Genomic DNA, 25,991 nt, shown 5'->3' on the forward strand with positions numbered 1-25,991 from the left:
AATTTCCACTTCAGAAAACCATGTTGAATCAGCTCGATTGAATTTTGATCTTCTAAGTATCCTGCTGCAGCCTCCAATAATATGCTCGAATGTTATCCCATTGACAGATGTTAGGCTAAATTGTTTGTACTTTTCTGCTTTCTGTCTTGAACAGAGATGTTATGTTATAGTTGTGGTTTTCTAATCCACTCGGACCTTTCTGGCATCTAGAGAATTTTGGCAGATTACAATGCATCCACTATCCCTGCAGTCCCTTCTTTTAAGAGGCTAAGATGCACGCCATCGGGTCCAGGGGAGCCAGTCTATAAGCATTTGTTTTCCTTGTATCTTTCCTCTAGCAATATGCTTGTTTTAGAAACCACTGAATTAATGAGAACCTTCTCTTTTATTCTATAATATTGCCATTGAACCCCGTGAATGTTATGTCTTGTTAATGAGGTATAACTGGGTTTTTGACAGTGCACTGAGTCATAACTGCTGATCAACCTCTCTGGCCCCGAAAGCCTAATTCTATCTTCATTTAATGCACTTGTCTTCCTTATGAAAAACTGCACTCATTGCGATATCAGCCTTTTCAATATTGTAATTCAATCATTTCATTGGTAAATATATACCACATAGCTGAATCATGTGCTACGCTGGTGCAAGTGATTAAGAAAAATTAGTGATTCATTAAGGTAGGTCACAATACATTGCTGACATACTACTGTTAACAAAGTCTCAGTTTCACAAAGAGACATTGCCATAAAACTTAATTAATAGTCCTCTGCAGAGAAAAATAAAAGTTTCTACTACTGTAAACGTTAGCAATTTGTATCATCCAGACACAAAATATATGAAGCAGGCACCAACAGACTGTAACATACTGAAGTAAATATCAAAGAATATGCATAAAATTAAATTAGCCTTTGGTTATATTTTCACAGTTCGATTCGGTGGCCTTAAATTACATCAAATATAACAGACAAATCATGCTGAAATAAAAGAGCATACATCTGAACCATTATACTGTCTTTTCTCTTTACAGATCAGGTGCCAACTGTGCACTTGTAATAATTATTGTTTCAGTTCAAATTTTCTGTCTTATGGGTGCTGATTTAGAGTGACTAAATTAATCTATGAAAGGGTATAAGTGGAGTTTATTTTCAAAAGAAAGTGGTTAGTAGGTTTGATTAAGCAGTTTCTAGGATTTAATTTTGCTGATGTCTGCCTGTGTGAACCTGAAACTGGGTTGTCAATTCCGAGTACATTGTATGGACACAGAAAACGCATAGGACAGGATTTTCTATCCCCCACATGGCATGTTTTCCAACAGCGGAGAAGACTCGCTATTGGCTGCCAGTGGGATCATCCAGTCCCATCAATGTCGTTGGTATTTTGCGTAGCTCGCTCAACCTGGCACTCAGGAAACCCGCCTCTGTAAGATCCTGCTGGCAAGAAAATCCCATCCAAAGATTCCTGCTCTGAATCAATGACTGTCAGATGAATTCTGTGAAGAACTTTTCTTTAAAAAATATAACTAGACCCAGAAAATATTTCATTTGAAATTATATTTATGATTGTGATGAAGATTACTTGTTAAAATCAGAAAACTTTGGGAACATTTATTATTTGTTAATTGTCTAACACAATTTCACAATATCTAAACTGAGAAACCACAAATCACCCCCTGCAGTTATTTGTTCATGTTTAATCACACTCACTACCCACTCTCTTTTAGCCTACTAATTAAATCACAATTAGCTTCCTAATTCTGAAGAACCCAAACTGCTGAGTCACTAGTTCAGGCTAAATGCAAAAACTTTGCAAATGAAAACTATTGCAATGAATTAATCTGCATCTCATCGAAAGGCAGAACGGTGGGATCAAGCAAATAAAACCAAAACCCATTCTCTTACCCACTTGAAGCTTGTCAATAAGTGGTGTTAACAATCCATCAGGGTAGATTTTGATCATTAAATAGATATTTGTACAGGTCAGACCACCATCCTTTGGTTCTGCACACAAAGATGGTAGCACAGGGGTATATGGCCGAACCACTTCAACATCTAGGAGAAGAGAAAATTGAAAGGGAAGAATAATAAAACCACATCTTGGTCGAGCAATTGAAGTCAAAGATGTCATTATGGTCCAATTAGAACAAACCACATATTTACTAACAGCCATGGAAAAGGCAATATTTTATGTCACTGGGCCTTGGAGAGGAGGGAGTCCTGGATTCTTCTTTGCCCTTGGACAACAGTTATATGGACTATGTCCATGCTGTTTCCCTGTTGAGGGATGAGCGATATCCAGTTGTAATTCTTAGTGCCAATTTTTTAAAAATTCTTTCATGGGACATGGGCATCACTGGCAAGGCAAGCATTTGTTGCCCATCCCTAATTGCCCTTGAACTGAGTGACTTGTTAGGTCATTTCAGAGGGTAGTTAAAAGTCAATCATACTGTTGTAGGTCAGGCCAAGTCTGAGGGTGGCATATAATAACTGCATAAAGGCAGAGAGCTGGCATAGAGATATTGGGCCAAAGGATCTCCTTCTTTATTGTAACCCATTCTACAATTCCATTCCTGAGACTAGCTTCCAATTTCAGATGTTATTAGTTGAATTTAAGTTTTATCAAATGCTGTGATGGGATTGGAATTCATGTCCCTGGATCATTAATCTGGACTCCTGAATTACTAGTCCAATGACATTATCACTGCACCATCATTTCCCCACTAAACTGCAAACCATGCCTCCTGCTAGAACCATATGGATACCAGGTAAGGATATGTTTTCACTCCGCGATCATCCAAGATCCAAACGTTTAAAATGGTGGATTAGGGAAGGTTATCATGCCAACATTACACCAACATGATTCACTGCTGTTGGATCAGGGCTACAGGGATGAAACGAAAATGTACTACACCAGGAAGGTAATCACAGCAGTGTCCTGCTAAGATCAAGCATTTGTTGATGAAAGTGGTTGGAAAATCTTAAATTCTGCTTGAGGAGGCAGGAGGCATTAAAGTTGTTCACAATACACAGTTTATAGAGTCTTAATAGATTTGAATGTGATTTATAAATCATTGCTTGCAAATAAAAGCAAAAATCACACTGTTTTCTGTGTAGACAATTCCCTGGTAGTTAAAAGGCACACCCTTCTAGTGGATCAATGGCTCGCAAGTAGATTTAGGTTAAAAGGATACCTAATAATCAAGGAACTATTTAACACATACACCATCACAAACCTTAGATGTTACACAAAATAGAATTTCAAATTAATTCTCCTAATTCACGTCATTACTTCTTTTGCATTTAGTTTACATGCTGTCAGCAATGGTGAATACATGTCATTGTATATTGTTGTACCTTGAATGCTACTTTTGAGATAAACGTGTTGTCCAACAGGTATTGTCATATAACATCCAGGAGGTAGTTGAAAGCACAGCAATCTTGTGTCATGTGACACATCCACCTTTGACAGTAAGGTGCACTTACGGTAAGAAAGATCTAAGGGTTGGGACAGGGAAAGAAAGGCATTTTTAAAAATTATAACACAGTTACTAGTATTATTAACTTTAATTTCATTTACCCCTGCCAATTTTCACATTTTTTGTTACATTGTTGAAATTGATTACTTGCTCATATAAATCTGTATGTAATAAGAACACTTCTCTACATTCCTTATTCCTTACAAACTGATGCCCATTATAATGGTTTATTACTGTAACATATTGTGGAAGATATGCAGTGCAGCTTGTGTCACGTCATGGTAGTTGATATTTCTATGCCTGAAGGCTTATTTACTATCGACAATTACAGTCCTCAATGACAAAGAGGCATGTTCACGGAGAAATTGACACACTTGGTGCTGGCTCAGTTGGCTGGATAGCCAGTGTGGATCAGATTACTGCCAACAGCGCAGAGTTTGATCCTTCTCTCGGCCAGGATGGATGCAGGACCCAGCTCCTTTCCCAATGTGGGGTGGAGATTACAGTGCTGCAGGATGAGGCAGAGAACTGAGGAAGGGAGGAAGTGTTGAAGTAGAGGGTGGTCTCATGCATTTCCTTGGCATTAATCAATGTTGGAACCTGAACAGGGAGGGCTAGATTTCTTCGACTTAGCACTCTTGCCCATCTTGCGCTGAATGATAAAATAAGGTGAATTAATCCGTTACCGGGGAAGGGGAGGGAATCACAAGCCCAGTACATCGCTGGCAGGAATCCCAACAGCTCACTGACTAAGGCATCACCACTAAAATGGAATTGCTGCCGTTTGAAACTTTTCTAATTCACCCGACCCATCCCGCTGGCTCCGATCAGGTTCCTGACCAGAGCAGAGAGGAATCTGATGATTATACAAAAGTGTCAATTTAAACATCATTAGTGGGCTTCAAGCCCGATTCAATGCCCCGTTGCTGTCATTCATCCACCTCGCCAGTGGGATCTGCACCAGACAGGCTTTGATGCCAGTCATGACCAATGTGGACTTAGCATGTTGGACGCTGAGGGGAGGTCAAGGAGGCAAGTGGGAAATAAAAACAAAATATGCCCCTCTGATGCTGCCACACTGCAGTCAGCATCCCTCAAGAGTCCTGGGATTTGGGTGAGCTCGGGCTGGGAACAAGGGGTTGACCTCGCCTGGGTTGGGGTCTTGTAGCTCGACTCCCCCTTTTAGTCCTGGGAAACCTGAATATCAATTTTGGCATGGTGATTTCAGACATCCATATAATCAACGTCTTCATTCTGGTCTGTGGACTGTGAAAAAATTTAAGTGGCTTGGTCACTTTAATCTCCATGTCCCTTGGAGACTGAGCAGGCTTCCAAATCACAGCACCATTCCATTATGCAGAAAGGAATTCTCTTTCTCTCTCAAGTCCTTTCAAGTCCTCTGACTGACAACAGAAGTCACTTTCGGCGGGGAGAAGGATGTCGGGATGGAGGTGTCCCTTCTTCACAGCTACTCACTCAGCCCCATATTTTTAATTCTGCATTTATTCCTAGTGTCAGTCTTCCTAGAGAGCACAGATGTTTGGAAAGCCTCTGAGGTAACTTCAAAAGCATCTATTTGCTTTCAGTTCCTCTTTGGTGTAAACATTTCCCTTAAATAATGGTGGGGGTAATACAGAGGCATTCAACTGTGAAGGGAAAGATAAACACTATACTGTGCAAAAACCATTAAGCTGTCCGTCAACGTCTTGCCAAACTGCAACAGAATGGGTGAGAACCTGATCGGGCCTGGCCAGGTGAATCAGATCAGGTTTGACACCCACTGTGAATCCTTCTTAGCTCTGATGCATAATTCAGAGGCTGTCAGGATTCCTGCCAGCGGCTGAGGGGCCCAATGAATCCCACCCTCTACGTCTTACAAAATAATGTTCAAATGAGACAATTATACATATTCATACCTCCATCAGTATTTTTTTTGTACGAGTTATGATGTTCCTGTGGTTTTCCAAGGTCACTCCACAGAGCACTGTTAAGCTTCTTCAGGCTCACTTCTATTTTTCCCACCTTACTGGCGCAGTGCACTTAAAAAAAACGCAATTTACTTATACCAAGCAGGATACATAGAAAATGGTATTTAACAGAAAGCAGTATAGTACAGGAGTACTGCATTAAATTCCCAACGCATCATTAGGCTGGAGCCAAAGTTGTAATTATCAGAAACATACATCTTTTGGTTGAACATGAACTTTAAGACTAATTTAACAGAAAACTGTGGGAAATCCCTGTCTAAATTTCTAATGTGTTATGGGCAGGATAAAACCAAAGTCGACATCATGGACTTGGAAAATTGTCCTCATAGGTCGTGTGAACAATGGAGAGCTTCCAAAATATATTGATATTTTAGAATCATAGAATCTCTACAGTACAGAAGGAGACCGACCACAATCCCTACAGTACAGAAGGAGACCAACCACAATCCCACCCAGGCCTATTCCCGCTACCCTCATTTACCCTGCTAATGCTAAAATGATATTAGGGTCATTTTAGCACGGCCAATCAACCTAACCTGCACATCTTTGCAGCGTGGCGGGAAACCAGAGCACCCGGAGGAAATCCACGCAAACATGGGGAGAATGTACAGACTCTGCACAGACGGTGACCTGAAGCTGGAATTGAACCTGAGTCCCTGGCACCATGAGATAGCAGTGCTGACCACCGTGTATTGCGACACCCTTTTATTGATGAATTTTTCAAGATTACTATAAATGAGACGTTTAGAGATATACATGCGAACAATTATCTTGCAAGGAAGTAAATGCAAAAATATTTTCATGTATGAATAACATTAAATGATAATTTCACTACTACCTGAAAGTAGGCAATTTTATTAAAATTCTACATACCAGAAACTACCTCTCGTACTTCATGGCTTAACTCTATATAAGAAAGAGGTGTTTTGTTAGTGTTAGAAAATATTTCAAAACATTTACAGTTAAAGTAAAACAAAATCCATATGCACGAGAAACTGAGATCAAGACACTTGAATGTCATCTAAATGCTGTGCACTTATGCTCCCATTGGCTGAATGGGTGAAAGGCATTGCATGGAACCAAGCCACATATTAGATGGAAAGATTCCAAGATCAATGTGGCGAGTGATAAATTACCCAATCTTAGTCTGAATATTTGTCAGGTTGTGAACCATACTGGCAAGGAAACATTAATTACCCATCTGTGTTTGCCTTAAACCGCTAATGCAGCATCTTCCAACATTGATTGTTTTCACAACTAAGTGGTACACTAGGATAAATCACAATCAAATGGGCTTCTTTGTCCTCGACTTTGTCAAGCTTTTTGAGTGTTGCTGCAACTGACTCATCGTGCATAAACATAGAGCATATCCCACCATATTCCTGACTTGTGCTTTGTACAAGTGGACATGCTTTGGGAAGTCAGCAAATGAGTTTTCTGTAGAATACCTAGCCTCCAACTTGTTCATGTAATCTGGCTGGTTCAGTTAGGTTTCTGGCCAATGGTAACTCCCAAGATGTTAAATGTCAGGTGATAGTAATGCAGTTGACTGTCAAAGGGAGACAGCTTCTCTCATGTTGGGGATGGTCACAGCCTGGCATTTGTGTGGCATGAACGTTACTTGCCAGACCAGGTCTTGCTGCATGCAGGCAGACCTCTTCAGTAAGGAGTTGAGAATGGGTACCAAATACTGTGCAATGATTATTGTTGAGTAAGGATTACTTAACAGCATTACCAATTACACCTTCCATCACTTTGCCACTGGAATCCTGACATAGATGCAAAGGATATCCCTTCCATCTAATGCTGATATTGCTCCATTGATGATCTTTTGCTATAAACAACTTCTCTCATTTTAACCAACTGTTTCTAGTGCTCTCAAGTTCATATCTTGCGAAATTTTCAAATGCTTCTCCAGAAAAAGAGATCTAATCAATTCCTTTCTGCTCTAATCCCCTGGCTGGAGATTTCAATGTTTATCATTCCCTTTGGTTCTGCTTCTCTACTTCAGATAACATGAATTTGAATTCTTCATGGCTAAATTCCCTTCTTTACTTTAGAATCAAGGACAGCTTCAAATTCCTCCTTTTCACTGCAAGTTTGCTTCTTTAACCTTCCCTAATCATCCTGTCCATCTTAATCTCTAACCTGAGGTGCAAGGAGCTCACGCATTTCATCTTCAAAATGCAGGTTAAGCAGACCTTCTGTGAAATTTTGTCAGGATGTTTTACTACGTTATAAGCTATTGGTAAATGTGACAAAACTTGCATGGGTCATCATCCTCTTCTTAAGGTCCCATATTTTTAGGTGAGTGGACAAAGAAAAATTTCCAGGATTATCAAAAATGCCAGAGGTATTTCATGCCCTGTTTTAAGATCTCCTACTTTATTTTAGTTTAGGCTATCACAAAAAAATCTACTTGTAATTTTCATTTTTAAAATATTTAGAACAACAGGAGTGGATGGTTTTCTTTAAAATAGTTTAAACCGTTTATTTCACAATTTGCTGCTGACCCATCTGGGCTTTAAGCATGCAACATTGAACAAATTCAGGCTTGAATTTTAAACAACAAACTTTCAGCAAAGCCTTCAAAAGCACAATATCAATGACATAATGAACATACATAATGAACACACTCATCTAATTTTCTGATTTGGTTAACCAAGTGAAACACCTACATACCAAGATGAAGGATATAAGAATATTCTTGTTGACGAACCTCTGTTCTTAACACACCACCTTCCAAGTCTACAATCACGGAATTTGAGTTGATGTCCTTTGAAAGAATTTTTCACAAATTAAGGACTGCTGCAAATTCTATGCTCCCCACAATTAACAGGTTTAGAATAAGAATTTAAATAAGCAGATTTACATATACGTGGAATAACTGCTCATTTCTCATGCAAGTAGCATTTCAATTACTGGTACCATTAGGTAAATTATAAATAATCATATCAAATTCCTTCCGCTCTTTTTGAAAGGAATGAGAGTTGGTACCAGAAAAGGTGATCATTAAAGCTGATTACTATAAACACTTAACTAATGCACTGAAGTCTGTCAGAGAAAGGATTCTGTCATCGCTACCCAATCTGGCCTCAATGTGATTGAAGTCCAAGCAGCAGTTCACTCTTCATGGCCTAGTAAGATAACCTGCTGTGCAAACTACAACAACTGAGGATGGGTAGTAAAACACCTGAGCCAATGTCACCCATATCTTGAACGCAATTTTTTTTAAAGTGATACTTAATAAGGGTAGTGAGTTGTTGTGACCTGAAATGCACTGAACATGGATAGAAATTGTTTCTGTAGAAACAGATGGCCAGATAGCTGGATTTTCCAATTGTGCTCATTATAAAAGCTTGGCTGAGAGCTGCAACTGACAAATACATTAACTCAGCAGGGATTTTGTTTTGACAACTGAAATAGATTGTTGGTCTTTGATTGATTGGTATACTTAGGTAGTTACAGTAAGCTGTTCTGTGATCTCTTTTGTCAATGTCTCAATATTTGGACAAGATTATTAAGTGTAAATTGGTTACAGCTTATGCGCCTGATTGACATTTTAATAAGGTTATAAGCATAGCATTTTTTCCAAAAAAGATTTCTGAATGGGTCTTTCTTTTCCCTCAGCATTTCCATACTTGCCATTGTTATTGTGTGGCTCATTTGTTCTGTAAATTTGTTGGGTAAATAAGCATGAAGGTCAAGAAGGCTCATGGCAGTGGGTCAGTGTGAAGGGTCATGGACATGGGTGGGTGTGAGGGATTTCTTCATTCTTTGGAAAGATAAGGGCATCGCTATCAGGTCAGCATTTATTACCCATCCTTAACTGCTCTTGAACTGAGTGGCTTGCTAAGGCATTGCAGTGGACAGTTGAGAGTCAACCATATTGCAGTGGATCTGGAGTCACATGCAAGCTAAGCCAGATAAGGACAGCAGATTTCTTTTCCTAAAGAACATTAGTGAACCAGGTGGGAACTTACAACAATTGATGATAGTTTAATTGTCACTATTACTAGCTTCCAATTTCAGATTTATTAATTAAGTGAATTTAATTTCCATCAGCTGAACTCTTGTTCCCAGAGATTAGCCTAGGCTTCTGGGTTACTAGCCAGTGACATTACCACTATGCCAGTCTCCCAAAAGGGGTGAGGGGCTAACTGGGTGAAAGGCTTCTGAAGCAACTGTGATAAAGTCCCAGGAAACTGAAGGAGGTCTTACATTAGGGGCATTTGCTCACCCCCTTGGCTACCTGCACCCTGCTTCAGTGGTCGATGGGCACAACTCCACCTTGCACCCGTTCCATGGAGTGAAAATTGCACAATTCAGGGCACATTTGTACTGAAACTGTACTGGCAAGTTAGGAAATTTCTCATCTCAAGCTACCAGCTTCACTGGCCAAAATCTGGCCCTGGAATTTCAGTGAACAGTAAAAAAAAAAGAAAGAACAAAAATATGGTGGATAAAAGGGCATCAAACAATTTAAAAGTAAAGAAGTTTGAGGTAGTGTGTGAAAAAGAATGCATGTGCAGAGAGTGGGGAGATGAAAGAACACAGGCACAAGGTGATCACATGTTTAGCTTATTAAACAGGGAAAAATACGGAATTAGGGGATTTTAACAGGAACTTCATTGCTGTCTTACTATCAGCCTACTTCTGACACTAATAAATAAAGTGGAAGACTGTCACCTAGCTTGAAGTTTCCTGAGGGAACTGAATCAGTGCTCAAATCAGAAAGCCGGAAAGCGACAGAAATAGTGACCAGAAAACTATACACCATGAAAAGTGTACAGAATTAATAGTGACACAGAACGCACGCTTCACAGATTCTTGACAATATCAACTAGTTGACCTCCCATGACATTACACATAAGTCAGAGGATATGCTGGCCGCTTTACCAAACTCCAAAAGCTCCTCCAGAGCTTTGAAATCCCATACATCTTGCTGCCGTGCTGTTTAGCCCAGGTATCCCTCCTCACTGCTGCCAGACCCCGTAACCTTCTCTCCCATTTCAGAGACCAGGAATCTTCTGAAAAAGAATAGACAAAATGCACGAGGGTAGGAGTAGATTCCTGGTATTTTGGAGCACTTGGGTAGGGCAGACCACAAGGATTTACTGCTCCTTCGCTTCTGCTCCCTTAATATTCCCTTGATTTACCCAGATTTCTTTTTCTCTCATTTTCAGACTTGTTCTGTCTTCCAACATTAACATGCACTTCCCACTGGGAAAGTGGAGGGACCTTCCATTTTGATGAACTTCAGTGAGATCCTGCAGTTTGCTAAAACTATGGTTAAACTACTGAGATTGCACAGCTGTATGAAGACTTCATCTGGTGTTTAGGATAACCAGGGGATAAATATGTTTGGGAGAGGGAGGTTGCAGAGTTGAAAGAGGAGCAGGGATGAAGGATAGGTGGGCCAAGGAAAGGACGAAAGAAAAGAGGCAGGGAGAGAGGAAAGGTGTTGATGGTTGTAAGTTGGAGGGGGAACTGGAGAAGCTACTGAAATAGGAAATGAGGGGTTGGCATTATTCCAATAAAGTGTAGAGAAAATTGGCAGCCAGTGACATTTATTTACTCTGGGTTCACCCCACCCCACCCTAACATTTCTTTCTTCTGCTTCATCTTACCCCCCAGTTGCTACCCAATTTCCCCCTCCACATTTCCTCCTTTTATAGCTCCCTTCCACAACATTTCTGCTCCCCACTATGCTCATACTCTCCCTACCCATTTCCTTCTATTCACTGTAAATACACTGCCACTTTAACTACAAAGCCAGTTTGAGCTTAAATGAATGTAAAAATAATTATAATTGTGACTTAGAGGCAGAACAGCTTGGCAACTGAGTCAGGGACTTGATGGCATCTGGTGGTGGCTCAATAAGAACCAGTGATGAGACCATAGAGGACCTAGCTGAAGATAAAATCTATTTTAAAATACATCCAAAAATAATTCAGCAAAAGGAAAACCTGATCTCAATGCTGTAGAAGTCTCAGGGTGATGTTCTCTGTGCCTACTCAGAGTTAAGGAGGCATCAGCAACAACTATCTTGGAGACAAAATGTTGCATTCAGAGATAATTAAAATCAAACTAAATATATTAGCATGGGAGAAAAGCTAAGTAGAACAACTGTTACAGAATTAAGAGGGTTGTACATACATGCATATACACAAACATTTTGAAGTAGACACAAGTGGACAATGAGATGCCAATAACAAATTGAATCTATGATTTCCAATACAACGCAGGTTCTTTCAAAGTCATCTAATTTTAACTAAGTAAGTAGTTGTCTATAATTCAATTCCCACAAGTTATAAATTCTGGATTTACTTGCAAGATTTTTTGCATAGTACGATATAGCAATAATTCATCTGCCATATTTTGCTGAAAGCAACACAACAGAGCTCAAACTAAGATCAATGTTAAAATTGACCAAAGTCTATTTCAAAGTTTAATTTACCAAAAGGTTTGCACAGCTTGTTAAACATTTAGTTACACAATTCAAAAGGATGACAGTTGGCTTCTTAACTGTTAAACAGATCCTCAGTATTATTCAAAGTCTGAGTTTCATGGTCCTTCGCCATGTCCTATAGAATGCTAGACACGCCTGTGGTAAGCAAAACTATTGCCATCAGTTAAGATCACACATCATCTATCAAATGGCATTTCTGCCAGTGGTTTTATTCTTGAGCACATACCTTCTTTTTGGTATATATAACAACTGTGATTGTATCCTCTGTTTGAAACCATTCATGTCTGGTAAAATTGTTAAAACAAAAACACAATTTGAAGTAGATGACAAAACCTTTTGAATTCAGAATACAGGATATATTTTCACTATCAAACTGAAATTAGTAACATCCATAGTCTCAAAAAATGGACATGGAATAGAAAAACTAGAAAAAGAAGCAGCTGGGGATCCTTTGTGTGAAAAATGTGACAGAGAACATTCAGCAGAAGATGCACAATACCAAACAATAGAGAAAAGACAAACTTAAAGCTCGATATCATTGTGGGCCGTGAGTGCAGGTCGAGTATCATAGATTCAAGTGATGAAAGGCAAATTTGTACTTTAGCAAAGAAGACATACCCTCCTTACCCATGATGCAGTCATCCTGTACCAAGGGGGCTGAGTCTTAACTGCCTTCTGAACTAGCCTAACAAAACCATGCTGCTTTATCAAATTACCATGTAGTTCAAGGAGAACCTTCATTAAGACCTTGGGATAGGTTAGGAATGGGCATTAGATGCCACCCTTGCTAGTGATACCCATATTGTTAACATTATTTTTAACAAACAATTAGAGTTGATGTTAAAACATTTTTAATTCAGAACCCAAAATACATTTTTGTAGTCAAACCAAAGTGAGTGAGTAACATCTGTGGGCTCAAAGAACAGGGAACTGACAGAAAACTAGAAAAACCACAGAGAATGGATGTAAAAAATAACTGATGTCAGAAAGAATGCCTTCACTTGGAAGTGTTTCCAATACTTGAAATGGACTTCTGATCAATTGGTGATACCTTAAAATCACTGAAAAGCCAATTCTATACCTTAAGGAGGGGCTATAGGCTTTTCACTTTTGGAAGAATTGACTGAATGGCCACCCTCATCTGTATAAATACTGCAAACAGTACCGAATTCATGATTAAAAGCTGAAAACTCAGGGTGTGAACCAGATTACAAAAACGAAGTGAAACCCCAAGAACTACAAATTTATGGAAATATTCTTGGAAGTTGAGAACAGCTGTTTGAGGAAGCAGCGAACTCCTTCAAAAATTTACATTAGATCTTCCTCTTGCCTTATTATTCGATTATTTATTGTGATAACTCCCATCATCTGCTGGGGAAATCACTAATTGGTCTCCTAGTTGGGCTCGTTGAATACAAGCTTCACCTGCTTGGCTTATTACCAATCCCCATTCGTATTCAATGAGACAACTGGAAGGTCAATTAATGATTCTGCATGCACATCATGGGGGTTATCACATTTATCAAAAGTCGAAAAACCTCCACACCGTTGCACTATTTCTGCATCAAATATCTAATACTAATATGATGTTGCAGTTCTTGCTTCCTGAAAAAATTATGACAATGTGTAACTTGAGGTAAATTTCTACATTTCATTGTACAGTTTTCAACATTGTGGTATTAACACCATATCATATGTACATTTCCTGTTACAATTTCCACAAAGTCCCTTATGGTTGTCAAGGACAATGAGCAGTGAAGGGTACTGGAGTCACTGTTGACAATATCAACAGATGGATAACAAAACTGATCCTGCTACTGGCTAGATCACAATTAGATTATTGTGCCCAAAACTGGACACGTTCCTTTTGGAAGGACATCAAGGTAATGGAAATGCACATCAGTGATTCTCAAAGATGACACATGGGTCAGAGGCTTATTAATGGAGATAGACAACAGAAAATAAGGTTAAGGCAAAAACTGATACAGACATTAAAATCTTCGATGGCAAAAACAAAAAAAAAAATCAGAAAAATGATTTCTACTGATCAATGAACCAAGAATTCAAGGGCATAAATTTAAGATCAATCAAAACACAAAGTCAGGAACTTAGATTTTTATGCATTGGATTCACAATCCATAGCAGCTTTGAAAAACTATGGGAATGATTATTTGCATTTTTTTTACAAAGGAACATGGGGAAAGAACAGAATAATAGTCCAAATTGGATAGCCCACCCAGACAGCAAGCACGAGTGATAGGTCAAATAATCTCCTGATCATTTAATGATTCGTACATTTTTTGCATTCACTCTGAATAGTGTAACTAAGCCAGTTAGATCATACAGATAATATCTTTGTTACTATGCAAGTTGAAGAATGCCAAATATTTTAATTTGTTCATATACTAATATCACTTTTTAGTAAAGATCTTTAAGTATTGTGGATGTAAAATACTGAAACTACAGGCAGTGGTATAACAGGTCACTTAAGCCATAAAGAACAAAGACTTGGCCCCAGTTAAGTTGCAAACAAAAGAAATACAACGCTTACCTTAGGGGAATATCTTTGGATTGTTTCTCAAGCCCATCTGGAACACTTGTGCCTATGAAAAACATTTACAATTACACTATAATCCATTTAAAGAGAAGAGCTATGAAAATAATTTCTTATGGGAACACGGCTCAGATTCGAACAGATGGCAATGCCAGTCAATTATTGTATGGAACTGGTTTTACTGAATTCCTCCGATGCTATTTTCCTTGACAGTACAGGTCAGCTCATGTGTAGCTGATTGGTTGCTGCAAGTGTTTCTACAAAAGACAACTATTGTATCACCATGAGCTAACGCTAAACATTCCTTTGCAGTTATATAAAGCAGCTAGATGCCTTAAGTGGCTTAGTCAAAAACTCTCATTCTGAAAACTAAGACTGCCAGGAGATTGACTTGTGTCTATACTGGTACTACTGATGGCTACCCATTGGACAACCTTGTCATTGCTATGGGGCCCAGAAAAGACCCCAAGGTGGGGGAGGGCGGGATTCTCTGGCCTCCCCAGTATGTTCCCGTGGCCACAGGATCTTCAGTCCCGCCGTTGTCGATGGTATTTCTCATTAACTGTACCCTACGACACTGGGAAACTTGCAGCAAAGATGTGCCGTCGGCAGGACCAGAAGATCTGGTGTGAGCGGTCAGAAATTTCTGGCCCGAAATTCAGAGGGTCTATAAAAATTCACTCAGAGAATCTGAACATCACTGGCAAGGTCAGCTTTATTTCCCATCCCTAACTGCCCTCAAGAAGTTGGTAGTGAATCATCATCCATGTGGTGAAAGCTGTAGCAATTTTAATCCAATTAGGTGGCACGTTGGCCATTTAAGAGTCAACCACTTTACTATGGTCTCTGTTGCCTACCTTTCCCTACAAGCTGGATGATCGCTCTGGCCTTTGTCCTGGGTCTGCTGCATTTGGAAATGGGAAGATTTTGGAGGTTTGTAAATTATTCATCTCCCACTTGTATTAAGTTCATCCATTTATTGGGGCTAAAATTATCCCCAATACTTCAGGACAGTGACCTTTAAACAGAACATGTGGAAGCTCTGCAAGTTCAGATGAAAGGCCATCAACTTGAAACATTCACTCAATTTCTGTTTCCACAGATGCTGGGCTGAGTGTTTCTGGCATTTTCTGTTTCACTTTGGATTTCCAGGATTCATTATATTTTGTTTTGGTCCTAACAAAGTTAGTAGTGTACAGTAGTTTTAGAATTTCCCATTGAGGTGGTGAGGGCAGAAAAACCTATTTATTATGGATAATGGAGGAAAAAAAACCCACCAAGGCCGGAATTGTCCGGCTGTTCATGCCGGTGGGGTTTTTCTGGTCCCACCAAAGGTACACCCAGGTTTCCCAGCTGCATGGGGTGTAGTCAATGGAAAAACCCACTGTTAGTAGCAGGGGCATGCCACTTGTCACCAAGGAGAAACATGCCATAGGGAGGTCAGAGAACCCCTTCCATGTTATAACCTTGCTGTACAAGGCCTTACAAGGAGAAAATGAAAATGATCTAAGTTAGGAATTTCCCAACTGTCCTTCCCTTATGGGTTGATTAGAATATCATATTCCCATGTGCCAGCCATAAATTGACAACTTCAAGATGTGCAATTCCAAAGCAGTTTACAGCCAGGTCAAGACACTATGAACTTTCCTCTTCTTCTTACACATATTCACATGCACTTACTCACATACCAATTCTTTTTTTAAATCTCCATATACACTTTACCCGAATAAAGATTTGAAATTTGACCTCTTTTCCTTTTCAAACAATTTTGGCAACAAACTTTGAAAAAATATTATGGAGAAATGGAAAGCAAGAGCAAAGAATTCTGGGAAGCTACACTGAACACTCAGAATGCAAGACCTGCCTTCAGTTATTAGAACTGGTGAGTGGGGCAACAACATCAAGCCTAAAAACAGGAGTTAGGCACAACAAAAATGATGAATTGATGATTGGTACCAGTTCTTTTTCACATACCATTTAATGGTGCCGGCATTGGCACTTTTAAACCTGATTGATTCTCAGAAACTGCGGGAAAGAAAGAAAGATAAAGTAAACCACAAATTCACAAGCAACAAAGCAACAAACAGAAAATGCACATAGTATGTTGTTGCTGCAAGACACAAACTGTTAATTCTGGTAACAGTATCTGTAAAGTCCAAAGATGTGATTGATTGAGGTGAAGTTGATTGGCCATGATAAGAAATTGCCCCTTAGTGTCCTGGGACGCATATGTTAGAGGGATTAGTGGGTAAATACGTAGGGATATGGGAGTAAGGCCTGGGTGGAATTGTGTTCCATGCAGACTTGATGGGCTGAAGGGCTTCTTTCTGCACTGCAGGGTTTCTGTGATCTATAAGTATAACATAAAAACAACGTGACATCAAAATTCATCGTGTTAATGGTATGAAAGAAGGAATTTCCCAGAATTATATTTTTCCTTCAAACCGGCCTAGGGATTTTATCTACTTTTTTTGCTTCACCCAAAAAGTCACATGGCTGCAAGTGAGTGGGAGTGTTACCAATTGTACTGTCCAGTTGCAATATGACTAAGTGAGCACATTCCATGAATGCAGCACAGTGGTTAGCACTGCTGCTTTACAGCACCAGGGACCTGAGTTCAATTCCTGGCTTGGGTCATTGTCTGAATGTCAGACTTGCCACATCCTCCACGTGTTCGTGTGGGTTTCTTCCAGGTGCTCTGGTTTCCTCCCACAGTCTGAAAGACGTGTTGGTTAGGTGCACTGGCTATGCTAAATTCTCTCTGTGTATCTGAAAAGGCGCCACAGTGTGGTGACTAGAGGATTTTCACAGTAACTTCACTGCAGTGTTACCGTAAGTCTACTAATAAATCAACTTAAAACCTTAAACTTTAAAAAGGAAAACCGTATCTGACTAACTTCGAGGAAGTCTCAACCAGAGTGGATAGAGGGGAACCAATAGATGTGTTATATTTGGACTTCCAGAGGGTGTTTGACAAGGTATCACGCAAGTGGGTGCTTTGGAGGCAGTCGTGATGGGGCGGGGGGCGAGCGGCATGTCTGGGATCCATCAGGGGACTCTTCGGAAGGGTCCTGATGCCCCGATGCCAAAGACCCACAGTGTTGGGAGTAGCGATGTTGCCACTGAAGGGGAGAGGGGAGGCTGGCCTTCTTGCCATACTTAGGCTCCGTCCTCCCAAACCGACTCAAAGCTCACAGCTGTCAGAAAAACTGACAATGTCGGAAGATTGCAGCGCCGAGTTCACTTAAAAGGCCAGTGTGGAACAATCCCGTTTTCAGACTTTTTAATGGCACATAATTTTTCGGGGAAAATTCCGCATAATATTTCAGTGGCGGGAACTCAGATGGCTCAATGGAATGATCCCCAGTACGGAGGGATTGTCTTATGAGCAAAGGATAAACAGGTTGGAATTCTATTCATTGGAATTGAGAAGAATGAGAGCTATCTCATTGAAACATATAGGATTCCTAAAGGGTTGACAGGATAAATGCTGGGAGGATATTTACCCTCATGGGAGAGTCAAGGACCAGGAGTATTGTCTCAGAATAAAAGGGCACCAATTTAAGACAGATGAAGAGGAATTTCTTCTCTCAGAGGATTGAGGGGTTTGAAGCTCTTCCTGACAGAGAGCTGTGTTAGCAGAGTCCTGCACCGAAATATTGCTGCTGTTCATACCCCCTCCCCTGGGTTTCCTGGCAGAGAGACGTACATTCAATGAGAAACCATGTCGACGATGGCAGAACCAGAAGATCCTGCCGACTGCACACGGCACACTGCCTGCCTCTGCCATAAAACCACCTGTGGAGATGGAGAAAAATCCCACCCCTTTTGTCTATTTAGATAGATTTTTGATCAATAAGGAATCCAGAGTTGGGGGAAGGGCAGGAAAGTGAACATAGGAATGTCAGATCATGTTCCTATTGATTCTTAAAGGGGCTTGAATTGTGGAGCAGGCTTCAGGGGCTGAATGGCCCACTCCTGTTTCTACTTCTTGTGGTGGGCAAATGGAAGAGAGAGTGGAAGTGAAGACTGGTCAAAACATTGAGAACAAACGCAGTGAAGGGAAGAAGCAGCTGTCATCTAGCGAGCAAGCATATACAAAGTTTGCAAAGCTAAAAATCTACATTGATCAGCTAATGTGCAACAACCATAAGATACAGGAGCAGAATTAGGCCACTCGGCCCATCGAATCTGCTGTGCCATTCAATCATGGCTAATATTTTTCTCATCCCCATTCTCTTGGCTTGTCCCCATAACCCCTGATCTCCTTATTAATCAAGAACCTATCTCTGTCTTAAAGATACTTAATGACCTGGCCTCCACAGCCTCCTGCGGCAAAGAGTTCCACAGATTCACCACTCTCTGGCTGAAGAAATTCCTCCTCATCTCTGTTTTAGAGGATCGTCCCTTCAGCCTGAGGTTGTGCCCTCTAGTTCTAGTTTTTCTTACTCATGGAAACATCCTCTCCACATCCACTTTATCCAGGCCTCATAGTATCCTCTAAGTTTCAATAAAATACCCCCCTCAACTTTCTAAACTCCAATGAGTACAGACCTAGAGTTTTCAACCATTCCTCATATGCCAGTTCTTCATTTCAGGAATTATTCTTGTGAACATCCTTTGGACCCTTTCCAAGGCCAGCACATCCTTCCTTAGATATGAGTCCAAAACTGTTCACAATACTCCAAATCGGGTCTGACCAGAGCCTCAGAAGTACATCCTTGCCCTTGTATTCTAGCCACTACGACTTCCAACAGCATCCGAACAACATCCAAAAGACGTGTTGGTTCGGGGCACTGCCCACGCTAAACTCTCCCTTAGCGTACCCGAAATGACGTTGGACTGTGGTAACTTCATAGCAGTGTTAATGTAAGCCTACTTCTGACAATAATAAACTTTAAACTTAAGCTAATCAGTACATAGAACATAGAACAGTACAGCACAGTACAGGCCCTTCCGCCCTCAATGTTGTGCCGAGATATGTCCGAACCCAAGATCAAGCAATCCCACTCCCTCACGGCATACTTAGTTATCATTATTTATGCAAAAAGCTAGCGTACATAACCACGTCATCAGCTCCTCCAGTCATAGGCTGCTCTGCTGAATATTAATAGAAAGAAAGTTTTAAAGATGACCTAAACTTCAGCAGCGATGAAAACACTCATTCAATTGCTCATGTTCCCTTCCAATTTAAAGCTACATGTCTCCTGATGATTTTTCAAAAGAAAATCAACTATATTACTGACAACTGACTTTATTATTGACTGTGTCCTGGTCAACATCTGTTCCTTAATCAACATTACAACAAAATTATATAACTATCACATTACAATTTGTGGGAGTTTTTTGTGCACAAATTAGCTGCTGAGTTTCCTTCATTACAACATTGAGCTATGCTTAGAATCGTAGAATCCACAGAATCATAGAATCCCTATAATCTAGAAGGAAGCCATCTGGCCCATCCAGCCTGCACCAACAAAAATCCCACCCAGGCCCTATGCCTGTAACCCCACATATTTACCCTGCAGATCTTCCTGACTCTTAAGATCAGGTTTTTAACCATCATGTTGCGACTGTAAAGTGGGGCATAAAGCAATTAGCAGCGATTTTCGTGACCAGCACCATTTTACAATGGGTAAGAGGCAGGTTAATTTATTGAAATTTATTTATATAAGCATTTCATTGTCATTAGCCAACCTGGTGCTCAATCATCCAGGCTCGGACCCTCGATGACACTGCCTGAAAAGTTTCTCGCCAGCGAAGAATAAACATGCTATCCGTGAACAGGGAGTAATCAACTTGGCCTCGCTGGTGGAAATGGAGGCCACTGAGGTCCCGGGGAGGCCGAGGATAAAGGGGGGCTCTTGGACACTGCCAGACTGGCAAAGCCCACTGGGTCCTTGGGTAATGCCCACCTGACAGTAGGGGGGTGGGGCTATTGGGGGAGGGGACCTGTTGCCACTCTGCAGCAATTGGTCGAGGGGAGTGAGGGAGACGGTGTCCGCTGGCATTTTGCAGCGATCAGTGGGGGGAGGGCAGCAGTGCCATAGGCGGTTGGGCCCCACAATTTCTGAGGGTTGGGGGTGGCGGGGGCTGCTTCAGGCTGCCTGCTGGAGCAGGGGCCTGACATCTCTCTTTGTCTGTCAGACCCCTGCTATTACTAATGTACATGCAGCATTAGAGGCCTGTACATGAGCACTATCTCCCTCTGCAAGCTTTTGGTTGCGTTAAGCCCCGGCCACAGGTTTCTGCAGCGAGCAATAGACTCGCTCAGAATTTTGCAGCCAGAGTGCATAAGGGAAGGCTTAAAAATACATCCAAAAAATGAATCTCGAACTCTCCCAATTCCTCACCCACCCAGCACTTATAACTAAAAATGGTAAAATACCATCCTAAGAGTCAATTTGCCATGGCTAATCAACCCAACCTGCACGTTTTGGACTGAGAAGGGAAACTGGAGCACCTGGAGGACATCTACACAAACATGGGAAGAAAGTGCAAGCTCCACGTAGATAGTGACCCAAGGCTGGAATTGAAGCTGAGTTTTAATACAGAAAACACACTTGCTGTTGGCATAAAGACTCAGAAATAGATTTCCCTCCTTTGTTTACTGCTTTGGGTGTCAGTGGGAAATTGCGCCAAAAATTCTGGTACTTCATGGACCTATTGGTAGAAATGCCAAACAGACACATAGCTGTTTGTTCTGTCTACTTCTTACGCCATGGCTTTTCTTTTGAGGATCCTTCACTTACTAATGTAATGAGAAAGTGAAAGTTACCTTTAGCAACAGGTTTAGGCTTTGAAGCCATTCTCCCTACAAGGCATTCCTTCAGCATGGATTCGGAGTTGACCCAGCTGTGAATCTGAAATTTGAAGAAAATGGTCACATTAACTGGTTTACTAAGATTTGCATGAATGTGTCTGCACTACTTCAGCATTTTTAAAAGATTCTGATTTTTAAAAAAAAAATCCTGAAATGAAAAGACAGATTATTTAAGGAAAATGAAAAACATGCTATGCAGGACATAACAAACTGAAAGGAGAGATGGACAACAACATACATACAAAGATCATTCCTTATAACAAAAATAAATGATGGGTTTTATTTCCTGCAGCAGAGTTTTCTTGAAGCAAGAATGAATGGAAAAGTCATGGCTATCCGTACTTTGAAAATAATAAAAAGGCAGTGGTGTTTCAATTTGCAGACTGTGAAAGCCATCAAACCAGAAGAGGATGCGAAAGTAGATGAGTTAGGCAGTGAAACAGTGTGGCAAGTAACTTTCAAGTGCAGAGAATTAGACAAGCAGGTACAAAGTAGAAGATAATAACTTTAGGCCTGAAGTCGGTAAACTTAATCCAATAACTTCATGATCATTTTCACTGATACCAACTTTTTATTGCAGACCTTTAAAATTCAAATTCACAAGCAGTGGGCACTAAATTTACAAGCTATGGATTACTAGTCCATGTCCTGCTAGAGTGGCAGTAGAATGGACACCAGCAGATGGAAGAAGTGGACGACAGCCAAAGACGACCTGGTGAAGTACATTTAAGGAGGATCTTCAAGAGCAGGATGCCGCGTGGGCTGACGTGAAAGGAACTGCAATGGACTACTGGAGAAATCTCACTGCCCATTATCTGCACAGAACTCCGGGAACTAAGTCAAAGGCCTCTGAATTACTAGCCCAGAAATATAACTACTACTGTACCTTAGAACTCTACAGTGGTAGGGCCACATGCTATGTGTATTCATCTGAAAGCTGAACACATGTGAAGGTGCCTCACTTCATGGAGAGCTTCAAGAATCTTTGCCTTTCCCAGGACAATGGCGATTTGAGAGTTGAGTAAACAGAATCTGGCCATTGAAGTTGTTTTTGCAGGAGTTTTACCTGAATGCGCGTGGAGTCGGCTTCAAGAAGGCACCAACATGTACTGGACAGTCCGCCAATGAATCTGAAACAGCAGAAGCAATGTCCATGGAATTTCTCCCATGCTCTTATTATGCACACTCTGGGTCTCACTACAATACAGGATATGGTGATGGTAACTGCTCTGTATATTGTAACTTCTGTTGCCTTGCGGAGATCTTATTGTCAAACACTCACTGCCACTTGGGAGACTGATCGTGCATGGGGATTTCAGGAAAACTTGGTGAGATGGATCCAAAACTGGCTTGGTAATAACACAGAAAGGCTGCTTAAGTGACTGAAGGCACGCGTCCAGCGGTCACAAGGTTCAGTGTTGGGTTCCTTATTGCTTATCATATACATAAATGATAGAGAATGTTAATATGTGGAGAATAAGTAAGTAAGTTTGCAGATGACTTCAAGATTGGTAGGGTGGTTAATAAAGAAGAAGGTCTTAGATTACAAGAAGATACAGACAGATTGGTCAGATGGTCAAACTATTGACAGATAGTATTTAACCCTGATAAGTGCAAGGTGATGCACTTTGGAAGAAGTGTAAAAAGACAAGGGAGCATTTAAGGAATGGCAGGACACTGGGAAGCTCAGAGGGACAGACAGATCTTGGCGTACTTATTCACAGATCCCTGAAGGTGGAACATCAGGTGAACAGGGTAGTTAAGGAGGCATATGGGGTACTTGCATTTATCAGCGGTGGTACAGATTATTAAAGCAAGGAGATAATGTTGGAGCTGTACAGAATGCTAGTTAGGCCACAGCTGAAGCATACACAGTTCTGGTCACCTCACTATAGGAAGAATGTGATTTCACTAGAGGGGACATAGAGGAGATTCACCAGGATGTTGCCTGGGATGGAGCACTTGAGCTATAAGGAGAGACTGGATAGGTTTGGATTGTTTTCTTTAGAACAGAGAAGGCTAAGTAGGGGACATGATTGCGATTATGAGTGGTACGGACAGCGTGAATAGGAAGCAGCTCTTCCTTTTGGTTGAGAGGTCAATCAGAGGGGGCATTGTTTTAAAGTAAGGGGTGGGAGATTCAGAGGGGATTCGAGAAAACTATTTTTCATTGAGGTTGGTAAGAATCTGGAATGCACTGCCTGGGAGTGGAAGCCGGAATCCTTGCAACCTTTAAAAAGAATTTAGGTAAGCACTTGGAAATATCATAACATTCAAGGATATGGACAAGTTGCAGTTAATTTATTAGAGTCACAAGTAAGGCTTACATTAACACTACAAAGAAGTTACTGTGAAATTCCCCAAGTCACCACAATCCGGCACCTGTTCGGGTCAATGTACCTAACCAGCATGTCTTTCAGAATGTGGGAGGAAACCCATGCAGACACGAGGAGAACATGCAGATTCCACAAAGACAGTGATCGAAACCAGGAATCAAATCCAGGCCCCTGGCACTGTGAAGCAGCAGCGCTAACCACTGTGCCACCCACTGGGCAAGTGCTGGTCAATGAATTTGTGCTACTTTAGTGATAGTTATTGTCGGTGCAGGCTTGATGGGCCAAAAGGCCTTTTCTATATTGTATGATTGTTGTTTTATAATTTGTAGAAGACTGAGCCAGCTGGTGTAGCTGATGCAACGTTGGATCTCTTCATCAATGATGGCCTTTTGAAAGAGTTGGCTGCCACAGAAACAGTACAACATATTCCAGAACCTTTCCTTCAACATATATGCAAAGTGCAATATTTTGCTGACCTGCGTGTTTGTTTTAGCAACATTCAAGGACAGGCCAAGTTTCTTGCAAGCAGAGTGGGAAATGATATTGCAGTCATCTGCAAACTGTAGAACATGCAAATTTACGATGGTCAGTTTAGCTACGGCATGGAGGTTACAGCAGTTAAAGAGTTTTCCCTCTAGACAATGTTTAATCCCGACACTAGAGGGTAGCTGATCACTGATGAGGTGTATAACCACGGTCAGGTGTGGCGGCTTTCACACAGCCTCACTTGCATCTGGTCCAGATTTTGAATGTGTTTATCCAGATCCTGCACTCAAGTGAGTTGCAGTCACATCATCATGAAGAAACTTCAAGGTTGTGATTAAATTTCTTGGACATCCAATTCTTTGGAGTACAATCCACAGAACCTCACAATTTATTGAGTTAAATGCTTTGCTCAGCTCAATGAATGTAATGAAGGTGTTGTTCTTGACTTTTTCCACCTGAATTTGTCCAGAAAAAATTTGATTATTGTCACATGTATTACTACACAGTTAAAAATATTGTTCCTTGCAAGCTATACAGACAAAACACAATGTACATAGAGAAGGAAAGGGGAAGGTGCATAATGTAGTGTTATAGCTAGGGTGGAGAGAAAGATCATCTTAATATGAGGTAGGTCCATTCAAAAGTCTGATAGCAGCATGGGAGAAGCTGTCCTCGAGTCGGTTGGTATGTGACCTCAAACTTTTGTCCTGTTTTTCTAATGGAAGAAAGTGGAAGAGAATATGCCCAGGATGTGTGGAGTTCTTGATTGTGCTGGGTGCTTTTCCGAAGCAGCAGAAAGTCTCGCCAGAGTTAATGGATGAGAGGCTGATTTGCATGATAGTTTGGGCTTCATTCACTACCCTTTGTAGTTTCTTGCGGTTTTGGAGCCATACCAAGCTGTGATACAACCAGAAAGAATGCTTTCCATAGTGCATCTGCAAAGGTTGGTGAGAGTTGTAGTGGACATGGCAAATTTCCTTAGCCTCATGGAGGAAGTAGAGGCATTGGTGAAATTTCTTAACTAAAATTAAGAGGGACCAGGACAGGCTGTACTCTATTTCATCACAGATAGTCATATAAAGGTATACGCCCTTTATATGCCCTTCTTTGATCAGAACTTTCCACACACCTGACGAAGGAACAGCGTTTCCGAAAGCTTGCAGGTTTACTGTCAAACAAACTGGTTGGACTTTAACCTGGTGTTGTGAGACTTCTTACAGCTTTTACGGCCCAACCTTACCATGACTGATTAGACTAGAGAAGCTAGCATTTTCCGCACAGCAGAGGTTACGAGGAAATTTGACTGAAGTGTTCAAAATCATGAAGGGTTTTGATAAAGTAAATAAGAAGAACCAGTTTGCTGCAGCAGAGACTGATAACCATACGGCAATGATTCAAGGTGATTTTGTTGTGATTTGGATTGCATATCTTAAAGGATGGTTGAAGCAGACTCAATCGTAACATTTAAAAGAGGGTTAGATAAAGACTTCATGGAGAAATGTCACATGGTATGGGGAAAGAACAGGGGAGTAGGATTAATTAAATAGCTCCTCCAAAGAGCCAGAAAGCCTCTTTCTGTGCTATATTTACCTGTGATTCTACAATTAAGTGTTCCAAAATGTATTTGGCAGTGAAACATACGTTGAAAGTTTAACTGTAGAGAGATGGATAAAACCACAGCTCATTATCCTTACTGTACTTACTCTTGACAAAATGCTCCAGGAGTTTGTTCAAATAATGGATTATTGAGAGGTTCTAAAAGGTTCTTATAGTAAGTAGCCTGACACAAAAAATAAGTGTTAATGGTGGTATAATTGGGATAGTGCAGCTTAAACCATTGTCCTGAAAAGGGACTAATGG

The 25,991-nt window shown here is 40.7% G+C and overlaps 1 protein-coding gene across 3 annotated transcripts in view; it reads right to left on the bottom strand.

The window, feature by feature from the left end:
• The window catches only part of cyb5r4 (cytochrome b5 reductase 4), a 92,913-nt gene that overhangs the window by 31,936 nt on the left and 34,986 nt on the right, over positions 1 to 25,991 (bottom strand). For all 3 annotated transcript variants that reach the window (XM_080192816.1, XM_080192817.1, XM_080192818.1), the window contains 9 exons: positions 21,265 to 21,349; positions 16,461 to 16,511; positions 14,484 to 14,535; positions 12,159 to 12,216; positions 8,143 to 8,236; positions 6,334 to 6,366; positions 5,389 to 5,511; positions 3,351 to 3,491; positions 1,899 to 2,048 (listed from right to left, as the gene is read on the bottom strand). In XM_080192816.1, coding sequence (XP_080048942.1) covers positions 1,899 to 2,048; positions 3,351 to 3,491; positions 5,389 to 5,511; positions 6,334 to 6,366; positions 8,143 to 8,236; positions 12,159 to 12,216; positions 14,484 to 14,535; positions 16,461 to 16,511; positions 21,265 to 21,349 — 787 coding nt within the window. The remainder of the gene's footprint in view (positions 1 to 1,898; positions 2,049 to 3,350; positions 3,492 to 5,388; positions 5,512 to 6,333; positions 6,367 to 8,142; positions 8,237 to 12,158; positions 12,217 to 14,483; positions 14,536 to 16,460; positions 16,512 to 21,264; positions 21,350 to 25,991) is intronic.

Source organism: Carcharhinus amblyrhynchos, chromosome 7, assembly GCF_965287045.1.
Source record: "Carcharhinus amblyrhynchos chromosome 7, sCarAmb.v2.hapA, whole genome shotgun sequence".
Classification (NCBI taxonomy): Eukaryota; Metazoa; Chordata; class Chondrichthyes; order Carcharhiniformes; family Carcharhinidae; genus Carcharhinus; species Carcharhinus amblyrhynchos.